The sequence below is a fragment of the Aspergillus sclerotioniger genome (assembly GCF_003184525.1).
Source record: "Aspergillus sclerotioniger CBS 115572 chromosome Unknown BO94scaffold_3, whole genome shotgun sequence".
Taxonomy (NCBI): Eukaryota; Fungi; Ascomycota; class Eurotiomycetes; order Eurotiales; family Aspergillaceae; genus Aspergillus; species Aspergillus sclerotioniger.
This window is the reverse complement of record NW_020290993.1, coordinates 548,913-568,528: the sequence shown is the minus strand read 5'-3', so window position 1 is coordinate 568,528 and position 19,616 is coordinate 548,913. Positions and strand designations below refer to the sequence as shown.

Genomic DNA, 19,616 nt, shown 5'->3' with positions numbered 1-19,616 from the left:
TTTTACTAAATGGCTACCTATGACCGATTTCAGATCAATTTAGACGGTCATTGTACCTGAGTAGTTGTTCTGCCATAGAACCCTAAGCCCTACTTAGATGTCCAAATTCGGATAATCTACCGCCCGGACCTCGGAGCCAATAACAGCGGACGGCCGATGAGATGAGTTCATCGTTGAGCTCGATCAGTACCATAACCAACAAACAACCTTTTCAATCACTCCGATACCCGAACCACTTGGCGTCTTAACTGATAGCAGAGTCGACCCAACTGTGACCTCCCTATATACGCGCTCACCTTAACCCCGGCAACGCCAAATCTACCAACCCCAGATTACCCCTCAATACCAAAGCGGGACTCCCCTCCCTGCCCAAGATGTCCATCCCAAACGAAGCTCTGCAAAAGGTGCCTTCTCCCAGTTAGCCCATCGGCGGTCCATCACTAATCCTAGTTTAAACACTCAGCTTCTGCGAGAAATCGAAGCCCAAGCGATCAGCTCCCAGCAACAAATCGGCGTTACCAAGGCGCAGATCACAACCAAGCAGAGAGACATCCGCATGTTGGAACTCACATCGAAGGAGATCAGTACTTTGCCTAAGGATACAAGGGTGTATGAGGGGGTAGGAAAGATGTGAGTGTGTCCGACAGTTCTCCTATCCCTGTTGGGAGTCCTACGAAGGCGACATAACCACGAAGTCATGCTAACGGATACTGTGCTTACAGGTTTGTGGGAGTGCCCATGAACACGATCGATAAGCGTTTGTCAAGCGAGAGCGGAGACCTGAAATCAGAGATCACCGGCTTGGAGAAGAAGCTCCATTACCTAGAGATGACGCATAAGAATAGCCGGGAGAATCTGGAGCAGATCCTGAAGTCCGGCGGGAAGGCGTGAGGGGCTGTCTTGTTGGCTGCTGGGATATGAAAGTAGGGCAAATCATACTGATAATCGATGCCGTTATGTTAGGCGTACCCCCCTTTTCTGGAAATAGGGGATGATTGGAACGGCATCCTCAGATAGCTGCACGGAGAATACTGGACTCCAGGACGAAGGTCCCGGGCGGTAGTCTCCGGACGCTGCATTGCATTCTGGTGGTCCTTTCGAAGTGTACCGGAAAGACCGGCTACCGGTGGCTATGGTATGTTTTGCTGCATGCGCTGAGCACTCGGCGTTCTCCGGACCGGGACTTAGTGATCTATAGATGTATCTGACTATGTATCACTAGTCATAGCATATGAAATATAGGGTTTCCTGCTTTACTCACAAGAATGAGATCTTGAATCACAATGGACCATCTAGATCATGACCTGGCTTCGAAATGAATATGCTGTGTAACTATGGCTAACAGTCATGTTCTCTGAGGTATGAGACACTGGCCTCCCTAGGCCCCCAGTCCTAGGTTGCATTTAGCATGCCACAGTTGACCAACATTATAATAGCGCCTCGATCAGTCATTGGTTCACCATGTGTGCTCTAGAATCCTTTACTTCAGGTCGCCTCGAAGAGTCCCCACTTTAGAAGCACTAGGTAGCACAGAATCATCGTCATGCAATGTGACACAAGCTGGGAATTCCATGGAGTTCAAGTCCAGAATCAGGTAATAGACATGATATTCATGGCTCATCATTTAGGAATAGTCTGATGTGTCTCATATCCCAAGGTCTCACGGTATGAGAGGTAAGTCTCAGCCTTGTCTCAGCTGCATGTGATTATTCACCGGTCCTCAAGGATCTAGCAAAGCGGCTCACGCGATGACAATGGGCTCAACCTCTCACGTCATTGGATATAGAAAACTTCCGGAGGATTCCAGTACCTCAGCTTCATCCCAATACCCCCGAGACTAGTGCACGGGGATTCGCGCTATATTCTGACGAAGATCCTTGGCTCTTGAGATCGTGCAGTACGAATGCTTATTTGGGGATATTGTGTTTCTCTATATGACTTTCTGCGCTAATGACATTTGTGGTCCCAATTCGTTGCGGAGAATGCGAGTCTGGGTCTTCAACACCTGTTGCCATTTTCAAAATGGGTAAAAGCCGGGATATCTGCATTCGATATATTAAATCCATGTACTTTCCCTATTTGCGGAAATCCACGACTTTCGCCAAGCACGGCAAGAACGAGGCTTGATACCGTGTCTCAGGTTCTGAGCGGTACATACAAGCTGGTGGATGGGAAGGATCGAACCTCCCACCTGGAAAGCGAGGAATGAAGACCACTGCAGGCACCAGACTTACTCACATAGTAAGCGCTAGTTTAACGTCGATTAATAAATCCCCACAAGGTCAATGTTGGGAAGCCAGTGTCTTATCGAATACGGACTACGCCCCACTGCATATCGCTCTGCCACGCGAATGTCGGAAGGATTGCGTCCACGTGGTGTTCCTGGACCAGATCCAATGCCCACCACTGCTTCTCATCGATTGATCCTCCAATGCCTACGCCATTAACTACTCGACTTGTTGGTCCTGCATATAATACATATCGGTATAGAATCGTCATCATGCGTAAATGATGCCCGTCAATTCAGAGCCGCCACCACACTAGATCCTCTGAGTGCTTTGGGCAGTGCGGCCAAATACGAGATCCTGGTCTACAAGCTTCAGATCATGTCTTGTCTGAGCCACCCAACATTCCTGCAAATCAATAATATGGGGAACAAGGTTGGCGATGACGGAGAATTATGGCCAACATACATTGATGACGATCTTTCTCTATAGTGCCGATCACTCAGGCAGTGAAGCAAGCACTCGGGAAGCGAGTATAAGAATAAGCTGGATGGCCAAAGGTTGAGCAACAAGCAGAAACATCATTCATATTCTCTTTACAAGAACTTCTTGAACCACAATCATGCAGTTCCTTTCAATCTTGACTTCCTCCTTCCTTGCAGTCGGCCTCACGGCTGCATCGACCCCCTCCGGCTTCACGCCGTCTGTCGAAGCGGATGTAGGCGTCATTTTCTCGGTTGATGGGAGCCATCTCACTCTTGAATCTGGAACATTAATCAGTCAGAACTGTAAGCCTACATGCTCTTTCCGTCTACACACCTTTGAAACCCGAACTCACACCCTTGCCTTAGGGACCGTCAATGCTCCTACTCTGTACCTGGAGGATACTACCTCGACAGATGGCGAGTATACCATCATCATGGTTGACCCAAAAATCAACGAGGATGGCGTCACGATGGCCGCTCTGCACTGGTATCAGCCAGACTTGGTCTACTCCTCTGGTGTTCTGACAATCAGCAACACGTCCGCCCCAAGCGCAGAATATGTCTACCCGACACCGCTGGAAGGACCAGCGCATGATTATACCTTGCTGCTGTACAGCCAGCCAAAAGACTACTCCCTGCCTGCCTGTCTTGAGAGCTTGCTGCCTGCAACTGATGCTGCGCGTCTTGGGTTCAACGTTGAAGATTTCGAAGAAGTGACAGGTCTGGGTACCCCGGTGGCGGCGAACTGGTTCCAGGTTGTGAACCCGACGCCTGCAACTACTACAATTGCAGTTACATCCACCTTTCTGTCTACATACGCGTGTGAAGCAACTGCTACTGCCAGTTCATGAGGATAAGCCGAAAATTGCTGAGCAGACCTTGAGCGCAGATGCGCATGGGTTCTATATGTACCATAACTATAGACATTTGTCCTGGATATGAACTGCAAATCACAATTCTCTGTAAGGTTACCATAGGGATACACTGCCACTTAGCTATTGATTGACATTACCTGAAGTACTAGGGTGCGTAAGTACATATTACACGATAAATTCTTTTTGAAGATGAGCCTCAACATGAAACGGCCCCCAAACGAAGGATCGGGGGCTTTGGCTAAAAAATTGTCCGCGCCCCTCGGCCATGATAAGCATTGTCAGACTTTGGCGTTTGGAAATATTCCGACCCTTCCTACTAGGCTGACATCGTAAGACGATGTTTGACCAAATCAGCCCCCATCCTGAGCACAATCTCACTCCCCGGTCAAGTTAAAACAGATCAACAAACTCCATGAACAAGTGTTGTTACCTTAGAATATTACCAACTGTGCAGAGACACATCCTTGCCCAAATAATATCTGTATTGTTTCATGTTCACTTCAACCTAGCCTCTACAACCCCAACGGACATTTCAGGCGTACGCCACACCTTGACCAATCTCAAGCCCGAAATATCCAAGAGATGAGCCCAATCCTTCTCAGTCCGTTCGCGACCACCAATGGTCATCACAGCTTGATCCATCCAGGCATGAAACATCGTCGCTCCCACTTCCGGAACAACGCATTCAGTAATCAGCACGCGAGACTTTTCTCTGTCCATTGCCGCTGCCAGGTTGGATAAGATTTTCTGGGCCTCGGGTTCGTTGGGCCAGTCATGGAGACAACGTCGGAGGTAGTAAGCCAGGGCTCCTAAGTTGAATGTGTTAGTTTATAGAGGTGTGTTGAAGATGAGAGTCATGGGAATACGCACCCTTAACCGGCTGAGGTTGGAAAAAGTCATGAGCCATAGCCTCGATCCCATATTTTTCGTTCTCGTCCCCATTATTCTGGATTACGTGTGCTTCGTCTTGAAGAATGAACCGGCCCTTGAGATCAGGTGCGCTTTCCTTAATTTGGCGGATAACGTGGCCTCGTCCGCCACCGACGTCAACTAGGGTTACTGTATCATCGCTCGCGAGGGGACCTAGTTCTTCAGCAATTGGATATATACCCACGGTGGGTAGATTCGAATCCGAAGCCGTCATCGCATCACTCAAGCGGCTGAGGCGATCGGGGAATTGAGCGACATGTTCGAACATGGTTTTGCCTTCGCAGTCGTGAGCGAATGTGTATTGGTTGCTGCGTGGGCTAATTTCATGTTTCCAGTTCTTTTGGCGAAAGAATTCGTGGCTTTGGAACATGGGAGGGGCATATTCGTCAACTCTGGCCAGGTGGTTAGCTATATGGTTGGCGCGAGGTAATGATCTATTTAATAGTACGTGAGGTTGTATACTGCCCTCATTTGCGGGGCAAGGTAGATTTCCGAGAAAGGTGTGTGGGCGTATTGTTCCTCTCCAGTTTCTTGGAAAGGGCCGATTGGGGTGACAGCGCGCATATACCGGACTATCCGGGGTCTTGTTAGGGGGGTTCGATAAGGGAGGCCAAATAGGTTGTTCATAACGTACCAATCAATTCCTTGTCCACGCCTGTCTTTTCCGATATCTCGGCAGCAGAGATACTCTTGCCTCCGGTGGGGATGGCGTGGAATACGCCAGCCTCCAGGAGTGTTCTGATGGCTCCCATATGGACAGCCTGGCAAACAGTTCATAACCTTCTGTATCAATACGTGATAAGGTGGCCTACATTCTCGAGGTGCGCGAAAAGTGCATCTGCGGGACCCCGGAGGGTCTGTACGAGACGGGTTGCCTTGATCATCAGACTGTAACGATCCTCGACTGATAGATTCTCCTGGGACTTTTTTGCAGCAGATATAAGCTGGTCCAGGCTCTGCTGGACAGCCTCAACCTTGTGGCCAGTGTCTCCCATTTTGATTATAGTAATATGAGATTGTTTTTCCGAGAGCTGTGATGCGCAAAGGACAGACGTTTTACTACATCATCTGAAAAGATGAGGGGATCAGAGATCTTACTTATGATAAGAAGCCTCATGGTCGGGCTGACACCATGCCACCTCCGAAGAATAGAATAGTACTGCCGATTTGTATCCACCCCTCACATTCTGCAGTTTTCTATTGGGCTTGTGTGGGGATTCATTGACTTGCTGAGGGGGTGGACAGTACTTTGTACTGAAGTGGAGATTATCATGATCGAACCTAAAGTAGACCAATCAAGATAGTAGGAATGTTGCGGGAGCTTGATTCACGGATGAATAGACCTCAGCGGATCTGATCCACTTCTTCCTATTGGAATATGGTGCCGCTTCCCTCTTCTAAGCACTAGTATCAAAAAGTGACATGTCGAATTCCCGGAGTTTTATGGTCCTGCAATGAGAAGTTGATTCCAAGGGATTGAGAAGAAAGAAGAGAGACTACTCGACTCTGAGGCGTTATCATACTAATAGGCTGCTCCTACGTTAAGGGGTATGCAATATGAAGTAGGTAGTATGTACTACATTCCATTCCAGGGCAGGGGTTCCCCGTGGGGTAGATGATCGAGTTGTCAACAATACGCCGATCCCTCGGTTCGCAGCCCCACCAAAAGCACAGGCCGATTGCGGAGTATCATAGTAGTGTGACAAAGGTAGAGATGTAGGACTTTTGCTTATAATTCCAGCTTTCTTTATGTCTGGAAAGCTTCAAGATTCTAGATGATAGCACACTTCTGTCAGGTCGATAGGCAAAGTTTGATATTGTGTACTCGAGAGGCTTGCCTACCAAGTACGCACATAGGTGTCTGGTTTCTTCAGCTCCCTGGCTAAGTCCTTGTTGCAGATACTAGGTATATCACAACCGACCACATCGAATTACTTGGTCGTCCGATTTCTCGGTCTTATCTTATTTGCCTTCAACCCAGGAATATTTCTTTCTGTGCTACAACTTTCTCTATATGCCACTCTCGTACAACTTGGGCAGCGCTCGTGCCTCGCGCACGACACTCTTCCAGGCTATTGAAAACTTGGACGATTCGAGAAAAAGAAGGTATACCATCACTATCAACGTCTTGAGTAAGAATGTTGATGTACATGATACAAGGAGACGTCACTCCTCATAAGTTCACAAACCCGCGAGTTGCAGACTGGTTGGGAATGGTTGAAGCTCGAAATTTACCCAAGTATCACAGGAATAATTTAAGCCAATACAAAATGAGATGCTGTTGCACTTACGTGTGGGAGTTGATGCTGGGCATGCATATGTGCATGGAATGTAGAGGAGGTAGAAGTGAAAGAAGGGGGGGGTTATACTCCAAGAGGTTGACTTGTGCCTCAGGAACACTGTAACAAACCACCAAGAAAGTTTCCAGTCTTATGACATGTTGGGACATTCTTTCTCCGTCTGTTCTCCAAAGGTCAGCGGTATATCATTTTGGTCTACTGGTATGAACTTGACATAATTCAGTCACGTTCTCAGCCACTGAAGCTTCCACCTTGTCTCCCAAATCAATTCTTCGTGTTACATTTAATCACCCAACAGTGAAGACAACGAGCCAGTGTGTGGATGACAGGAGAGATTGCAATCGAAAATACGAGCCTGTGTATCATATGCATGATACGGTGGCATATAAGCAACACTATTTGGCTGCTCTTTCTCTAGCATCTGCAACACACCACGCTCAAGCCCCCAAGCTACCTCCTTCCTACCCTTTCCAAATGGATGCCACCACCATCGTGTTCCGCGACAACTACCACCCTCCCATACTCTAGGCAATGCACAGGCACTACCAAGGTGGTTTCGAGGCCAGCGGAAACCAAGTAATCCTTTTAGTTTTGTCAGTTTTCTTCTCGTTCCGGTTAGACAGCCGCCGTAGGCAACATACACACACCATGCTATTTTGACTGAACTTCATGTCCCTAGGGGACAAACAACATCATCACTCTACTACAGTGGGTAGACCAACCAAGCAACCCCGTTAATGGGCAAAGCCCTTCAAAGACAGACCTAGACGGTTCCAAATCAGAGGCGTGGTGGAAATGTGGTGGAACTCAGCCCTGGCTTGCATCACTTGGTGTTCAACTCTCAAACCTTTTCCAATTACTCAACATAATGAGTGTACCCCATTCTCCACTAGACTACCCCTCAACAGCTGAGAAGACACACGCAGCAACTCCGACCGACCTTGAATACGGTATATACGCCATGCGGCTATATCTTCCCGCCGTGGTACAGGCGGGCACCTGGAGCGTCAGGGCAACGCCGTTCATTGCCATCTTCCAGCCGTCAAGGGTCCACTTTTTCATATAGCGGGCGCAAATGAAGGATCCTGTTCTATGCAAGAGTTCCATGATGCGGTCCAGCCTAGTCTTAAATGGGACAACTTGTCTCAGTGCACCTTGTCCAGACCACACCATACAGAACATGACGCTGAGGGCAAGGTTGTTGCTCGAAGGCCAGCATTAATGGCTGGCTGTCCGCATTCTACATGATTTCATGATGTGGAAGGAACTGAGACAGGATCAACTATCTCGTGCTCCGTAACGACGATCTGCCCAGAGGCTAGGATGTTCTATGCAAGAATCAGCTCGTGGTGACGTTGATATTGTGCGACGTGCGGCTAATTTTAGATATTTCCACAGCGATCGCCTCTATTGCAGCAACCGCCTCTAACGCGGTCATCAAAACTGTGCCCTGCATTGGACACTATCATTGGGGGCGGCTCGTTTAGACTAAGAGACAATAGCAGTCTAGATCCGATGCGTGCAATTACGCACGTACACATGGCAAATAGAAATGCAAGATTCTCCACCCAGACGCAACAATACGAGGGGGGACTGACAGGCCCCCATCAAGAATCCCTTGCATCCTGCATAACGAGACTATTGATCATGTTGTCCCTCAAAAATAGTCCTATCCATTGTTCTACGTAATGCTGAGGTCGTTAACGCGGGCTATTCGTCAAGTTTCTCGTTCACCTGGTTGAGTCTGCATCTCGGGGAAATCCGCAATACGGAAAACTGAACGCCTAACCTAACTTCGAAAATATAAGTACGTCGCCTCGACTCGAGAGATGGGAACAACTCCAAGATTCTGGCATCCGAGACAACTGTCAATTATCTTACCACCTGTCTTCAATCCTGCCCAAGCACCTCGCCTTCAACATGCAGTTTCTTTTCTTCCTCGCTGCAGCTCTAAGTATTGGCGCCGGAACCTTGGCTTCACCTGCGCCAGCTGCTCGGAGCCTCGATACACGGACTTATCATTGGCATGGATGTGCTGCGGGAATTGAGGTATGTCTCTTCTTTCCCCTACATTGTCAATGTAAAAACAAAGGTAGGTTGCGGATTACAACTGACTCGGCTTGAAGTGTCACTCGGACGAGGACTGCCGCATGAACTCGGATTGCACGCAGACTGCGCAGGGGGTAAGTGTACTATAGCAGGTCTGGGTCTTTTTTTGGACACTAGGAAGCTGATATAAAATGTACAGAAGCCCAATAATATCCACTGTGGCCAGGAAAATTACCCCTTCGCTTGCTGGGCGGTAAGTAACTGTCATTCAATCATCTCTTTGTCTCGCATATTCTATCTCTTGGGAATCCAGTTCCCGAAATGATACTAACATACACTTGTAGGAGTGGAATACCTAGTCGTCAAGGTTTGCGAACACTAGCTCGATTTTTTTTCTATCAATAACGAGCTAGATGGTAGTTGTAGTGAATGATGGCCATGAGGTGACGTCTCCGGGGACTACGATGGAATGAGTTTACGGGCTTTCAGAAAGAGCCCAATGGGATTCATGATGTATTTCTCATTGTTGACAATTTGGGAAATTGTTTATCTGCTTGTTTCATTTCTCTAATCTGTCTTGGTATTGTACGAGCCACACTGAGATTGTAGCAGCCAACATTCAACTACTCACCGGCTTCTCAGCCAAGTCTATGCTCTTGTACGATCGTAAGGCCACATAACTACCTAGCTCAACCCTTAGCATACCCTAACTGTACTGAAATAATTACATGGCAAGTGGCTATACACGACAAAAGATCTTGGGGATATACGTAGCTCGGATTCTCTTAACTCTTTGAGTTATTGCCATGTCTATAAGTTCTCCCTACATCCGTCTGTTGATTTACTCTTCATGATTCTGTATATAGATATCATACTTTTGAACTGGTCACACTATTTGAGAAAAGCCCTAGAAGTGAAGAAATCCCCGCACTAGCTGTGAGATGCTCGCTTGAGCGCGTCTTCTCTATCGACATCGAGCTGCAACCCGGGCTTGGCGATGTCTACTCCGTTATGCGGACAATAGATCACCCGCTATGTGTGTTGCAGTTTGGCATGTTCAGAAGTGACACTCCGTATGGTCTAATTCTAAAGCCTACTGAAGCTTACATTTGTGGGTTTCCCTTCCGATATGTAAGGGCTTGAACAAGATTATACGTCTCTTAGATGCTAGGCCTTTCTGGTGCCTAAGATTATGTATAAGTATTAGAATGGGACTTTTGTTGTTACGTTGAGTTGGAGAGCGCAGATCATGCGGAGTTAGTATTTGACCGCACCGAGCTGCAACTGGGAGTAGTCAGGCCCAAAATACTCCGTACTCTGTGTGCTTCACTAGCAACCCTCCTAAGGGATTTGAGATTAACGGATTCATGACAGGGCTTGCCGTCATTTGGGCTCTGCGGGTGCTGCAATCTCCTTCTGTTTCTGTATCAAATACTGGCCCGAGGCTTTGGGGTTTCTGGGGAGTCAGATGATGGCGTGGATGTAGGGGACGGCGTGGGTTGCGGATATAACATACGCGATCTTCTTTTGGCGGTTTTAACAACGAGAGAAGGCGCTGAAGGTAGAGTAGAAATCATAGACCGTGGTGGGAAACGGTTAAATTCAAGTGTCTAATGTACTAGGGATGGCAGCTGCCGAGAACTGGATATGCTCATTCTTATAGCACAGAATTGGAGCTTTCCTTCGACGGCAACATCGGGCTCAAATAATCCAGGACAGTAGCGATCTCTTATAAGCACAACGGCGCGTCCTTACTGCAGTCTGTCAATTTGATTTAACCATCATCCTGGATACTTGGATGGTAGGTATATCGAATGGTGTTGGAGAATATTGGCCCCGCGCTTTAAACATGGATGCTACAGTCTGATTAAAGATACCACATTCAAACCTTATATTCATTAGATATCTCACATCTCACCAAGCCCAGCTTACTCAGAAAAGGAAGTACATAGTCTGTTTTGCATCGATTTACGCGATGTAATGAAGAATATGGGTGTCCGAGGCTACGGCTGAAAGATGAAACATCTACTTAAGACTTCACTTCTGCTAGAAGATATACCCCTCGACTGCATTATAATCATCCAAAAATATTACTGGATTCTACTACATGCGATGAAAACAATGGAGCCATGGCATTCTGTGCAAACGCCAGGGTTACCCAGGCACCTGATCTCAACAAATCAAAGGATTCAGGACTGTCACCGGGATGAATATAAAGGTCACAGGACCGTACCGTCCTTGTCTCAAGTAAATCATCATTCTACTCTTTCCAAGCTCATGCCCTGTTCTACCCATCATATCGCACTTCCCTATACACGATGGACGCATTTGATCTCTCCACAGCCCCTCCAGAATTCCAAGCCTGGGGCGCCACCATCTTTGCATGCAATGCCTATACCAATATAATCTGGCTCTACGTGTATTATGGCATGATATACAGATCCTACAAAGACAAATCCTTCAGCATGCCTCTTATTTCCCAATGCCTTAACATCGCATGGGAACTGACTTTCGGCTACCTATGCTCTCTGGATCACTGGCTGGTAACTCTCTCCTTCCAAGCCGCTTTCATCAGCAACTGTGGTGTCATCTACGCGGCAATCAAGTACGGTGCCGAAGAATGGGACCGATCCCCCATGATACAGCGCAACCTGGTCTGGTTGTACATAGGTGGAACACTCTTGGCATTGGCGGGCCATCTTTCTATAGTTGCGGAGATCGGAGCGATCAAGGCCTGCTTTATGAATGCGATTGTCTGCCAGGCAATTCTCAGTGTTGGATGTTTCTGCCAGCTCTTGATTCGGGAGAGCACGCGTGGTTTCTCCCTCAATCTATGGTGCGTGTGTCTGTTGGAGAATCACTAATCTCGAGGCTAACTGTCATTCGTAGGTTCTTCCGTTTCACAGGGTCCTTGACCTTAATTCCGGAGTTTTATCTTCGCGGGAAATACTGGCCCGAGGCTTTTGGCTACCTAGAACAGCCTTTTATGCTTTGGTGTTGCTATATTTATATGGGCTTTGATCTGATTTATCCGGTGGTCTTTTGGTATATACAGAAGCGTGAGAAGGAGGGGGAGTTGGCCAAAAGTCTTAAGGATAGGTAAAGTCATCTGGTTGTCGGTCGGTGAGAGGCAGACAATGGTGGATGTGAAACTGTGAGGGGACTAAGATTTGGTGGTCCTTTTTGGTCTTTCTCTAATGAAGCCTATTCAGTGTTGGAGCGGAAGGACCCATTACAATTTGTATTTGAGCAGCACTTTATTTCTTTTTCTTTTTGGTTTATTTCTTGCGTTCTTGTTTGCTTAAGCATCCTGTACCATCGAGCGTAGTACAGAATGGAAGATGATTACTTGTTCGAAACTTTTTCTTGCTGACCCTGGATTCTTGAAAATGGATTGATTGGGTCGGGGGAGGGGAAGAGTGAGGCGGGCGCTGTGGGGAAAGGAGTATACGATGCAGAATGGCTTTGCAAGCTGTGACAGCTAACGATAACTTCGATGGGCTTTTTTAACTGTGGCCAAGGAATTTGTCAAATTGCTAGACTCAAGTAAGCTTATTACTCTACGGAGTAATTCATCTTGAAATTTTGCTCTTTTTCTATCCTTGATTCTTATGCACCTAGGAGAACCATCTTTCTTGTGCGAGGTGAATTCCTGGATTTGGCGCGCTTGACAGAGGTGGCGGTGGCTGATTGCGATACATGTATAAGCCTCTATTCTTAGGTACCTGAAGGGAAAAGAGTGGGTGTCGGTGAGTTGTAAGCCTGCAATCCAGCCTCGGCCCACAAGGCTGTGAATTCATTCGTGGGACTCAGGATTCGACCATGGTTAGTTATCTTTTGGTAGGGTACACAACAAAGTCAACCCGAAATTGCATCATCTGTCACCTGAGTCGGGTGCGTTGTTGATTGGTGAATCCAGTGATGACTTGGTCAGTGACTGCCTGGTCATCCTGGATGCCTGCTGAGTTTGTTCAGGGTATCTTAATCGGCTTAGGTTGGGAGATACGGTACAGTACCTCCACTCACTAGCCAGTAGCCAGACTAGTAGTTAGGTTGTCAGGTACCCTTTCCCGCTGTGTCAGTCCAGGGTCCATGGATACGCCGGCGGTTAGGCCCGTAGATTTCCCTGGGTGAGAGAGGCTGAGAGCCGACTATTTCCTAGTCCTACCTCTCTATGTAGATAACCAGGGGATCTTACCCAAGACTAGGCAATTGACTGGCATGGGTCGCGCCTTAGACGCCCGACCTCCCACAGGTCGTCGCGAAGATACCACCAGTGCTCCGTAACAGTGATGGGATAACAGATTCACTAGTTTCAACAGCCGCTGACGTTCCACGATCAAAAACTAATTCTATAGCCTCAGTGTCTCCTGCATCTAAGGCCAAGGTCCACCGTATTTCGAGGGCTTTCTGCCTATGATTGAGAGATGATGGGAAGTACCTGATTCCTACTAGTAGATTGTTGCCGCCCGCAGCTGATCAGGTCGGCCCAATGGTGCCAATCCCCCACTTCAGCTGAGCGAAGCGTCCGCGTTTACGAGGCACGAGGAGCCACTGCCCTTTTCTTGTTTTTCCTCCTATTTGATCACTGGCCTTCCAGCTTTTCCTTTCTTTTCTCCTTCTCTTTCTCTTTTCCACCTACTTCGTACTTTGACTTCTATCGCCAAATCATCTGGACTTTGAACGGCGTGAGTGCCCTGGTCGAACACAGGTTCTGTCGTCGCCCAGCCTCTCCCCCCGCCATCGACGTCACAGCTCTCGACCATTGAGACACCCCGCTTATCCTATACCCACCACCCTCGATCGCGCACACACCACCTCAGAGGCAGTGAAAGCCTGGCCAAAATCAAACCGAAGGGATCAGGCAGACCAGACAGAGAAGCACCATGGCTTACTCCAGTTACGGCGGCAGGCGTCATATTCTTACTGACTCGGAGTCTGAGTACTCCGAGTCAGACTACTCGATGATCGAGACGAGCCCTCGCCAACATATCATGACTCGTCGGCGTTCAATCTCCCGCCAACGCTATGCCCCCAACTACAGCAATGACTATCTTCGCCCCGTGATCCATGATTCCCACATTCATCGCTCGGCATCCACCGGGGCCCGTCGTCGCTCCGATCGCAGTAGCGAGCGCAACCAGCCCGTCTCCGTCTACGTCGACGTCCAGAACAAATACGACGCTAAAGCTGATGCTAAAACGGATGCTAAGAGCGATGCCAAGAATGATGCCCGCAACAAGAGCGCCAGCAAAAGCCGTAAGCAGGAACACAAGCAGCTGCAGAATTATATCGACCCCTACGAGTCCGAGGATGAGACCCGGCTGCGCGATCATCGGCGAGCTCGGACTCGCCCGAGTAGCGTTTCCCGGGAGGGGTCAGCACGGCCGCATTCTCGTGATTACGAGCTCGTGATCGATCAGCATCTTCTTGGAAAGAGCGATTCACGGCAGGACCTGGAGCTCCAACGCCAGCAGCAGGAGATCACTCATCTGGAGCATGAACTGGCTCGGCATAAGGAGTATGCCCAGCACCAGCAGCTCCAACGGCATCAGGCCCGCGAATATGAGCTTGCGCTCGATCAGCGGCTACTTGAAAAGAATGATGTACGGCAGGACCTGGAGCTCCAGCGTCAGCAGCAGGAGATCGCGCGTCTGGAGCGTGAGCTCGCTCGGCATAAGGAGCACTCTCAGCACCACCAGCAACAGTTGCAGCAAGTGCAGCCGCCGCCACCACCGCCAGCGCCGGCGTCGGCGCCGCAACCACAGCCACAGCCGCATCACCATAATCATCGGGGGCATCATGAGCTTCGTCTTTACAGGGAAGAGGATGATTGGTATGAGGAAGAGATCAGTGACCGGCTGCGGCGGTTGGAGCGATTCGAGAAGAAGCAGCGCCAAGAAGAAGAGCAGCGTGAGGCAGAACATCGCTATAAGTTGATCAAGTTCGAAGAGGCTCAGCGTCATGCTGCGGAGCAAGAGGAGCTCAAGCATAAAATACGTCAGAGGAAACTCGAAGAGCTCCAACAACAGATGGATGAGGATGCGGAGCGTGAGCGCATCAGGAAGCAGATCCGCGACGAAGATGCGAGAAGGATCCTCGAAGAACAAGATCGTGCCCGCAAGGAGGCCGCTATGAAACAGGCTGCTATTGATGAGTGGAAGCTGAACGAAGAGCGGAGAATGATTGCCGAGCGGGAGGAAAGAAAGAGGCGTGACCACGAGTTCAGGGAGAGATTGAAGCTCGAGTTCGGCTACGACGAACAGCAGATCGAGAAGATAATCAAGAAGGAGAAGGAGCCGGAGAAGCCAAAAGAGCCTGAGAAAAAGGCGGAGCCCGAAAAACCAAAGGAGCCGGAGAAGGAGAAGGAGAAGGAGAAAGAGAAAGAGAAAGAGAAGGAAAAAGAAAAGGAACCCGAGCCCCAAAGGACCACCTGGATCAAGGTATGTCTTCCTAACCTCTCCAAGGCCTAACTTTTAGTCTAACTCACTGGCCTAGGTTCATCGCAAACATCTCCTCCCCGATACCTTGATTGCTTACCGTCTGCCCTGGGATTGGGATGATGTAAGTTTAGCCCACCATTTCCTGCTACGATTTGTCAATACTGACTGCCTTCACAACAGCTCGACGGCAACTACATCATTATCAAGCAATGGATCTCAGAAGATTTTCAAGAGGAGCTCTTCGCGCACACGCGGCGTCTGCGTGAGGGCAAGCTCGTCACTCAACACTCGAGCACCCTGACCGAGCTCAAGGTGAATGACCGAAAGAAGGACAAACTGTATCTTGTCCGCAAGAAGAATCCCAGTTCCTCCAAGGCCTGGATCTTCACTTAAGCCCACAACGTGATTATATCGTATACGAAGTTTGATACCATGATCTGCTTGATTTGGTTTCGTTTTGCATATATCTGTTCTGCTGTGTTCTTTTCTTATTTATTCTGAAGACTGATACGATTGTCTTGTCTCATACAACATGTGGATATGTGATTTGCCATGCTGTCATGATTGATCTTTTCTTCTCGTGAGTTGGGATTGAACAACAGTTTTATATATGATACAATGATGAATAATGAAGATCCGATGCAAACCCGTATCCGAACCCATTTCTATGCCCGTGACAATAACAAAGCAAACTCAAACACTGACTCATCACTCCCGTAACAGAGAGGCAAATATATAGATGCCATCTATACCCCCTTACCCCACTGCACCTCAGCCCGAAGAATCAACTCCTCATAGACCGTCCACGCAAGCGCAGAACTAAGCGCCTTCCTCGTGATCCGCAACCCCAGGCCCCCAAACAAACTCCGTATTCCATCCTCCTGCACCATCAACCTCGCGGCCCGGACCATATTCCCATACCGTCCCGGCAGCAACTGCAACCGAGTCTTGACCGCATCAAACGGATTCGTAATCGCCGTAGCCAGCCCAGCCGCCAACCCCCCAGAGACGAAATTGATTGACGACGACTTCATCGGCTGCTGATCGGCCGACGAATTCGCCAGACCTGCTAACCGCCTCTTCAATTGCTCGTAGAACAGCACATATAGACCCGCGTACGGCGCATCTCGCGCCGCCGTAGCCCCGAACCCGGAGAACAGGCCCCGGATTCCCTCTGTGTGGACGATATCGCGCCCTGCGCTGACAAGACTGCGGTAGGCGTAGTAGTCCGATTCGTAGCGCACTTTCAGCACGGTCACGGGCATCATGACGAAGCCGGCGGCGACACGGGCTGCGGCCCCGGTGGTGAGGTTGGCGGTGTTGGAGAGTTTGGGGAGGGCGGAGGAGGAGCTATTGGTGATTTGGACCGGGGTGTTGGATTGGGCGAGGCCGGTTCGGAGGGCGTTAAGACTGGTGAAGTATAGGGCTGAGCCGAAGCCCGTGCGGAGGGCGGAGGGGAGGGTGCCGCGCCATAGATTGCGGATGGGGTGAGGGGAAGAGAGGATGGTCTTGATGGTTGGGAAGAGGGAGGCGTTTTGGGATTGTTGGAGGCGGGTTTTGAGCAGGTCGGCGGGTTGTAGGAGAATAGAGGATGTGAGGCCTGAAAAGAGGCCTGCGGCGAAGTGGAAGGTGGTTTTGGAGGCTGTTTGGTTGGCTAATGGTTAGGGTTTGCTATGTGGTGAGGATAGATAGATAGGTGGATGGACGTACAGGTTGAGGTTGTTTTCACCTGCGTTACGGCGTAGGCCGCATTGTTTGACATTGCTTCGGGTCCTGCAGCTGATGCTGGAGGCTCGGATAGGTGTAGGAGGGGTTTAGAAGGGTCCGCGTGAGGAGCTCAATTCATTCGGGGCGCTGTGTGATGGAGGCTGAGGAAGAATTTGAGATTTGAGACAGACCGCATACAAGCGGTGGCGGTCACATTGATGGTGATCAGGATAACATCGCAGTTTTATATAGTATATGATCCGTTGAGAGGAGGTGGTAAATAAGAGAATTATTTCACAGCAGATTAGAAAGAAGGTGAGAATTTCGAACAGACGGTGTAGATATGAGACGGAGGAGTCGTGTTTTCCCCGAAGCGGACGGGTGTTGGTGAAGTCATCAGGCCCGGGCGGAAAGCATCTGGATTGGCTGCCGATCACCAGCCACAACTGTCGCGGCCGTTCGTCGCGTCTGACTTCCGACCTGTCCGGTGTAAGGACCTGCCACAACGAAGAATAGGTACAGGTACGGATTCACGTTAAGGTTAATGTACCTGTGCAGCGTCTGACAGGAACTGGAGCAGTAGAACTTGTAAACTTGGTACGGACAGCAGTCTTCAGGCGTCTTTGTTCAGTTGGGCGGATATAGGTAAAGTTCTAGCGCCTACCTCTATGGACCACAGGGCTGATCTTGTTACTACAGGGAATCTGACTACTATTCCCCACGCTAAACTGCTTAGCAGCTTCAGACAATCCAATCCAGGGCCCTCTTCCGACCAGGTGCCGAGTCACCTTGGCCAATGCATGCAGAAGAATGCAGGCAGGAGTGGCCATTCCACTTGCCCGCACCCACGTACTCTGTAGGGCGCCGTAATCTTACCGCCCATTGTTCCCGATGCAGTTCGTCCAGCCCAGTCTGGCCAATCAGGACCCTGTAAAATCATTGGCATACCGGCCTAGGCGGAGGGGTCGCAGATCGAGCGTAATTAATCGACGTCACGGGTCCGGTAAGGCAGAGTAAGGTAAGTTCCATGGCCACCTCCTCCTCCAGTTGTCGACAAACTGCCTTTTTCGCTCTGGGACTTTTCTCCCTCTTTCAAATTGCCTCCTGCTATGCCCGCCGGCCAGTAACTCTGTCGCTCCGTTGTCGTCCACCAGAGACGTCGCCAACGCCCTCATCCCTGCGGAGAAGACTGTCTCCGTTCATCATGTCTCTATGGTCCTCTCTCCCGCATATTCCGTATCCGCCCTCTAGGGAAGGATATTGGAGCCCCGTCACGTCGACACTGAATTGGTGCGAAGAGGTATGTAGTGCTCAGCCCCGCCTCGCTCTCGGTTTTGATTGTGTTATGATCGGTTGCTAACCATGCGAATGTGATAGGACTACTATGCTACCATCTATTCCGCAGAGATCGTTAATACCCTGACAAACCTGCTGTTTATGGCGCTCGGAATCAAGGGCTTCCTGAGCTGTCGCCGCAATGGTCATGACTCGATCTTCCAGGTGGCATACTGCGGCTATCTGCTAGTCGGAACGGGCAGCTTCCTCTTTCACTCGACGTTAAAATGCAAGTAATATTCCGTGGCGGGGGATGGTAACCAGGGTCCGTGTTGCTGACGGGTACATTCTCACATAGACCCCATGCAGCTTGTTGATGAACTGTCCATGATTTACACCACGTGTTTGATGTGCTATGCATCCTTCTCATACTCCAGGACGACTGGCATCCGCATCTTCTTAGGCATCTTCCTTTCCAGCTTGGCGATCTTTATTACCCTCTACTACCACTACCTCCAGGATCCCTTGTTTCACCAAAATGCATACGGCATCTTGACAGCCATCGTCCTCATACGCAGTATGTACACCATGGAGGTGACGCTTCGTCCTCGCTGGCGCCATTCCACTGAGGAGGACAGACTGGCGCACGAAAAGCAAGGCCTGCCTGTCCCGACCAAAGAGCACCAACATTACGAAAATGTGCGGGATCTCAAGACCCTCAAGACGATGTGGTTCATGGTTATCTACGGCTTGAGCGTGTTTCTGGGCGGGTTCGCTATCTGGGGCTTGGACAACGTCTTCTGTTCTAAGATCCGCGGATGGCGCCGGGAAGTGGGTCTTCCTTGGGGTATCCTTTTGGAAGGCCATGGCTGGTGGTATGTTCGCCAAGGTATCGTGCATCCGGTACTCTCCATATACTAATTTGCTTACTAGGCATGTGATGACTGGCATTGGGGCGTATCTCTACCTCGTTTGGGGCATCTGGCTCCGTCACTGCTTAAACAAACGCCAAGAAGAGTTTTATCTGTGGTGGCCTCATTTCTGGAATTTCCCCGAGATTCTCCGCACCAGCACCCTAGGCCAGACCGAGAATGGCAGTGCCAAGAAGTCAAACTAGATTGGCTCGCTACACCCTGATTTCACTATCACTTAGACCCGATCGAGGGGCATCGAGGACCGGAGCTTCGAGCCTTCGCGTGTCGGCAGGTTTGACCGATAAAATCGCTTATAGATATCAGTTCTGAGCCACTCAGAAACGTATCTCTTATATAGCCTATAGATAAGAACTGAGAACAGAGAAACCAATGTAGAATCATTCATTGAGGGT

General features: G+C 49.4%; 8 protein-coding genes across 8 annotated transcripts; 6 read left to right on the top strand and 2 right to left on the bottom strand.

Moving 5' to 3' along the window:
* Positions 1 to 180: 180 nt before the first annotated feature.
* BO94DRAFT_530983 (putative prefoldin subunit 1) lies at positions 181 to 1,288 on the top strand. The gene is made up of 3 exons (XM_025610797.1): positions 181 to 404; positions 464 to 630; positions 723 to 1,288. Exons 1-3 carry the CDS (start codon positions 375 to 377, stop codon positions 889 to 891), a joined length of 366 nt encoding a protein of 121 aa, XP_025471853.1. The 5' UTR covers positions 181 to 374; the 3' UTR covers positions 892 to 1,288.
* A 1,559-nt stretch (positions 1,289 to 2,847) lies between these two features.
* BO94DRAFT_581433 (YbhB/YbcL family Raf kinase inhibitor-like protein) lies at positions 2,848 to 3,561 on the top strand (the record flags this gene model as incomplete). The annotated part of the gene is made up of 2 exons (XM_025615405.1): positions 2,848 to 3,013; positions 3,077 to 3,561. The coding sequence occupies 2 exons, from the start codon at positions 2,848 to 2,850 to the stop codon at positions 3,559 to 3,561; spliced, it is 651 nt and encodes a 216-aa protein (XP_025471852.1).
* A 195-nt stretch (positions 3,562 to 3,756) lies between these two features.
* Positions 3,757 to 5,575, bottom strand: BO94DRAFT_508040 (O-methyltransferase). The gene is made up of 5 exons (XM_025609646.1): positions 5,328 to 5,575; positions 5,150 to 5,276; positions 4,964 to 5,087; positions 4,456 to 4,907; positions 3,757 to 4,394 (listed from the first exon to the last, which is right to left on the bottom strand). Exons 1-5 carry the CDS (start codon positions 5,508 to 5,510, stop codon positions 4,081 to 4,083), a joined length of 1,200 nt encoding a protein of 399 aa, XP_025471851.1. The 5' UTR covers positions 5,511 to 5,575; the 3' UTR covers positions 3,757 to 4,080.
* Positions 5,576 to 8,660: 3,085 nt separating this feature from the next.
* Positions 8,661 to 9,509, top strand: BO94DRAFT_530976 (uncharacterized protein). The gene is made up of 4 exons (XM_025610796.1): positions 8,661 to 8,864; positions 8,942 to 8,998; positions 9,064 to 9,117; positions 9,209 to 9,509. Exons 1-4 carry the CDS (start codon positions 8,736 to 8,738, stop codon positions 9,221 to 9,223), a joined length of 255 nt encoding a protein of 84 aa, XP_025471850.1. The 5' UTR covers positions 8,661 to 8,735; the 3' UTR covers positions 9,224 to 9,509.
* Positions 9,510 to 11,171: 1,662 nt separating this feature from the next.
* On the top strand, positions 11,172 to 12,114 carry BO94DRAFT_571712 (uncharacterized protein). Its single transcript, XM_025614884.1, has 2 exons — positions 11,172 to 11,700; positions 11,754 to 12,114. Exons 1-2 carry the CDS (start codon positions 11,183 to 11,185, stop codon positions 11,965 to 11,967), a joined length of 732 nt encoding a protein of 243 aa, XP_025471849.1. The 5' UTR covers positions 11,172 to 11,182; the 3' UTR covers positions 11,968 to 12,114.
* A 1,153-nt stretch (positions 12,115 to 13,267) lies between these two features.
* Positions 13,268 to 15,965, top strand: BO94DRAFT_530975 (uncharacterized protein). The gene is made up of 3 exons (XM_025610795.1): positions 13,268 to 15,307; positions 15,363 to 15,428; positions 15,488 to 15,965. The coding sequence occupies exons 1-3, from the start codon at positions 13,751 to 13,753 to the stop codon at positions 15,698 to 15,700; spliced, it is 1,836 nt and encodes a 611-aa protein (XP_025471848.1). The 5' UTR covers positions 13,268 to 13,750; the 3' UTR covers positions 15,701 to 15,965.
* A 100-nt stretch (positions 15,966 to 16,065) lies between these two features.
* Positions 16,066 to 17,069, bottom strand: BO94DRAFT_483597 (putative mitochondrial carrier protein; the record flags this gene model as incomplete). The annotated part of the gene is made up of 2 exons (XM_025608929.1): positions 16,066 to 16,949; positions 17,018 to 17,069. Coding segments are annotated over 2 exons (936 nt in total), but the record flags the coding sequence as incomplete, so codon positions are not given.
* A 938-nt stretch (positions 17,070 to 18,007) lies between these two features.
* On the top strand, positions 18,008 to 19,614 carry BO94DRAFT_530974 (ceramidase). Its single transcript, XM_025610794.1, has 4 exons — positions 18,008 to 18,314; positions 18,392 to 18,578; positions 18,648 to 19,164; positions 19,223 to 19,614. The coding sequence occupies exons 1-4, from the start codon at positions 18,042 to 18,044 to the stop codon at positions 19,404 to 19,406; spliced, it is 1,161 nt and encodes a 386-aa protein (XP_025471846.1). The 5' UTR covers positions 18,008 to 18,041; the 3' UTR covers positions 19,407 to 19,614.
* Positions 19,615 to 19,616: the final 2 nt, after the last annotated feature.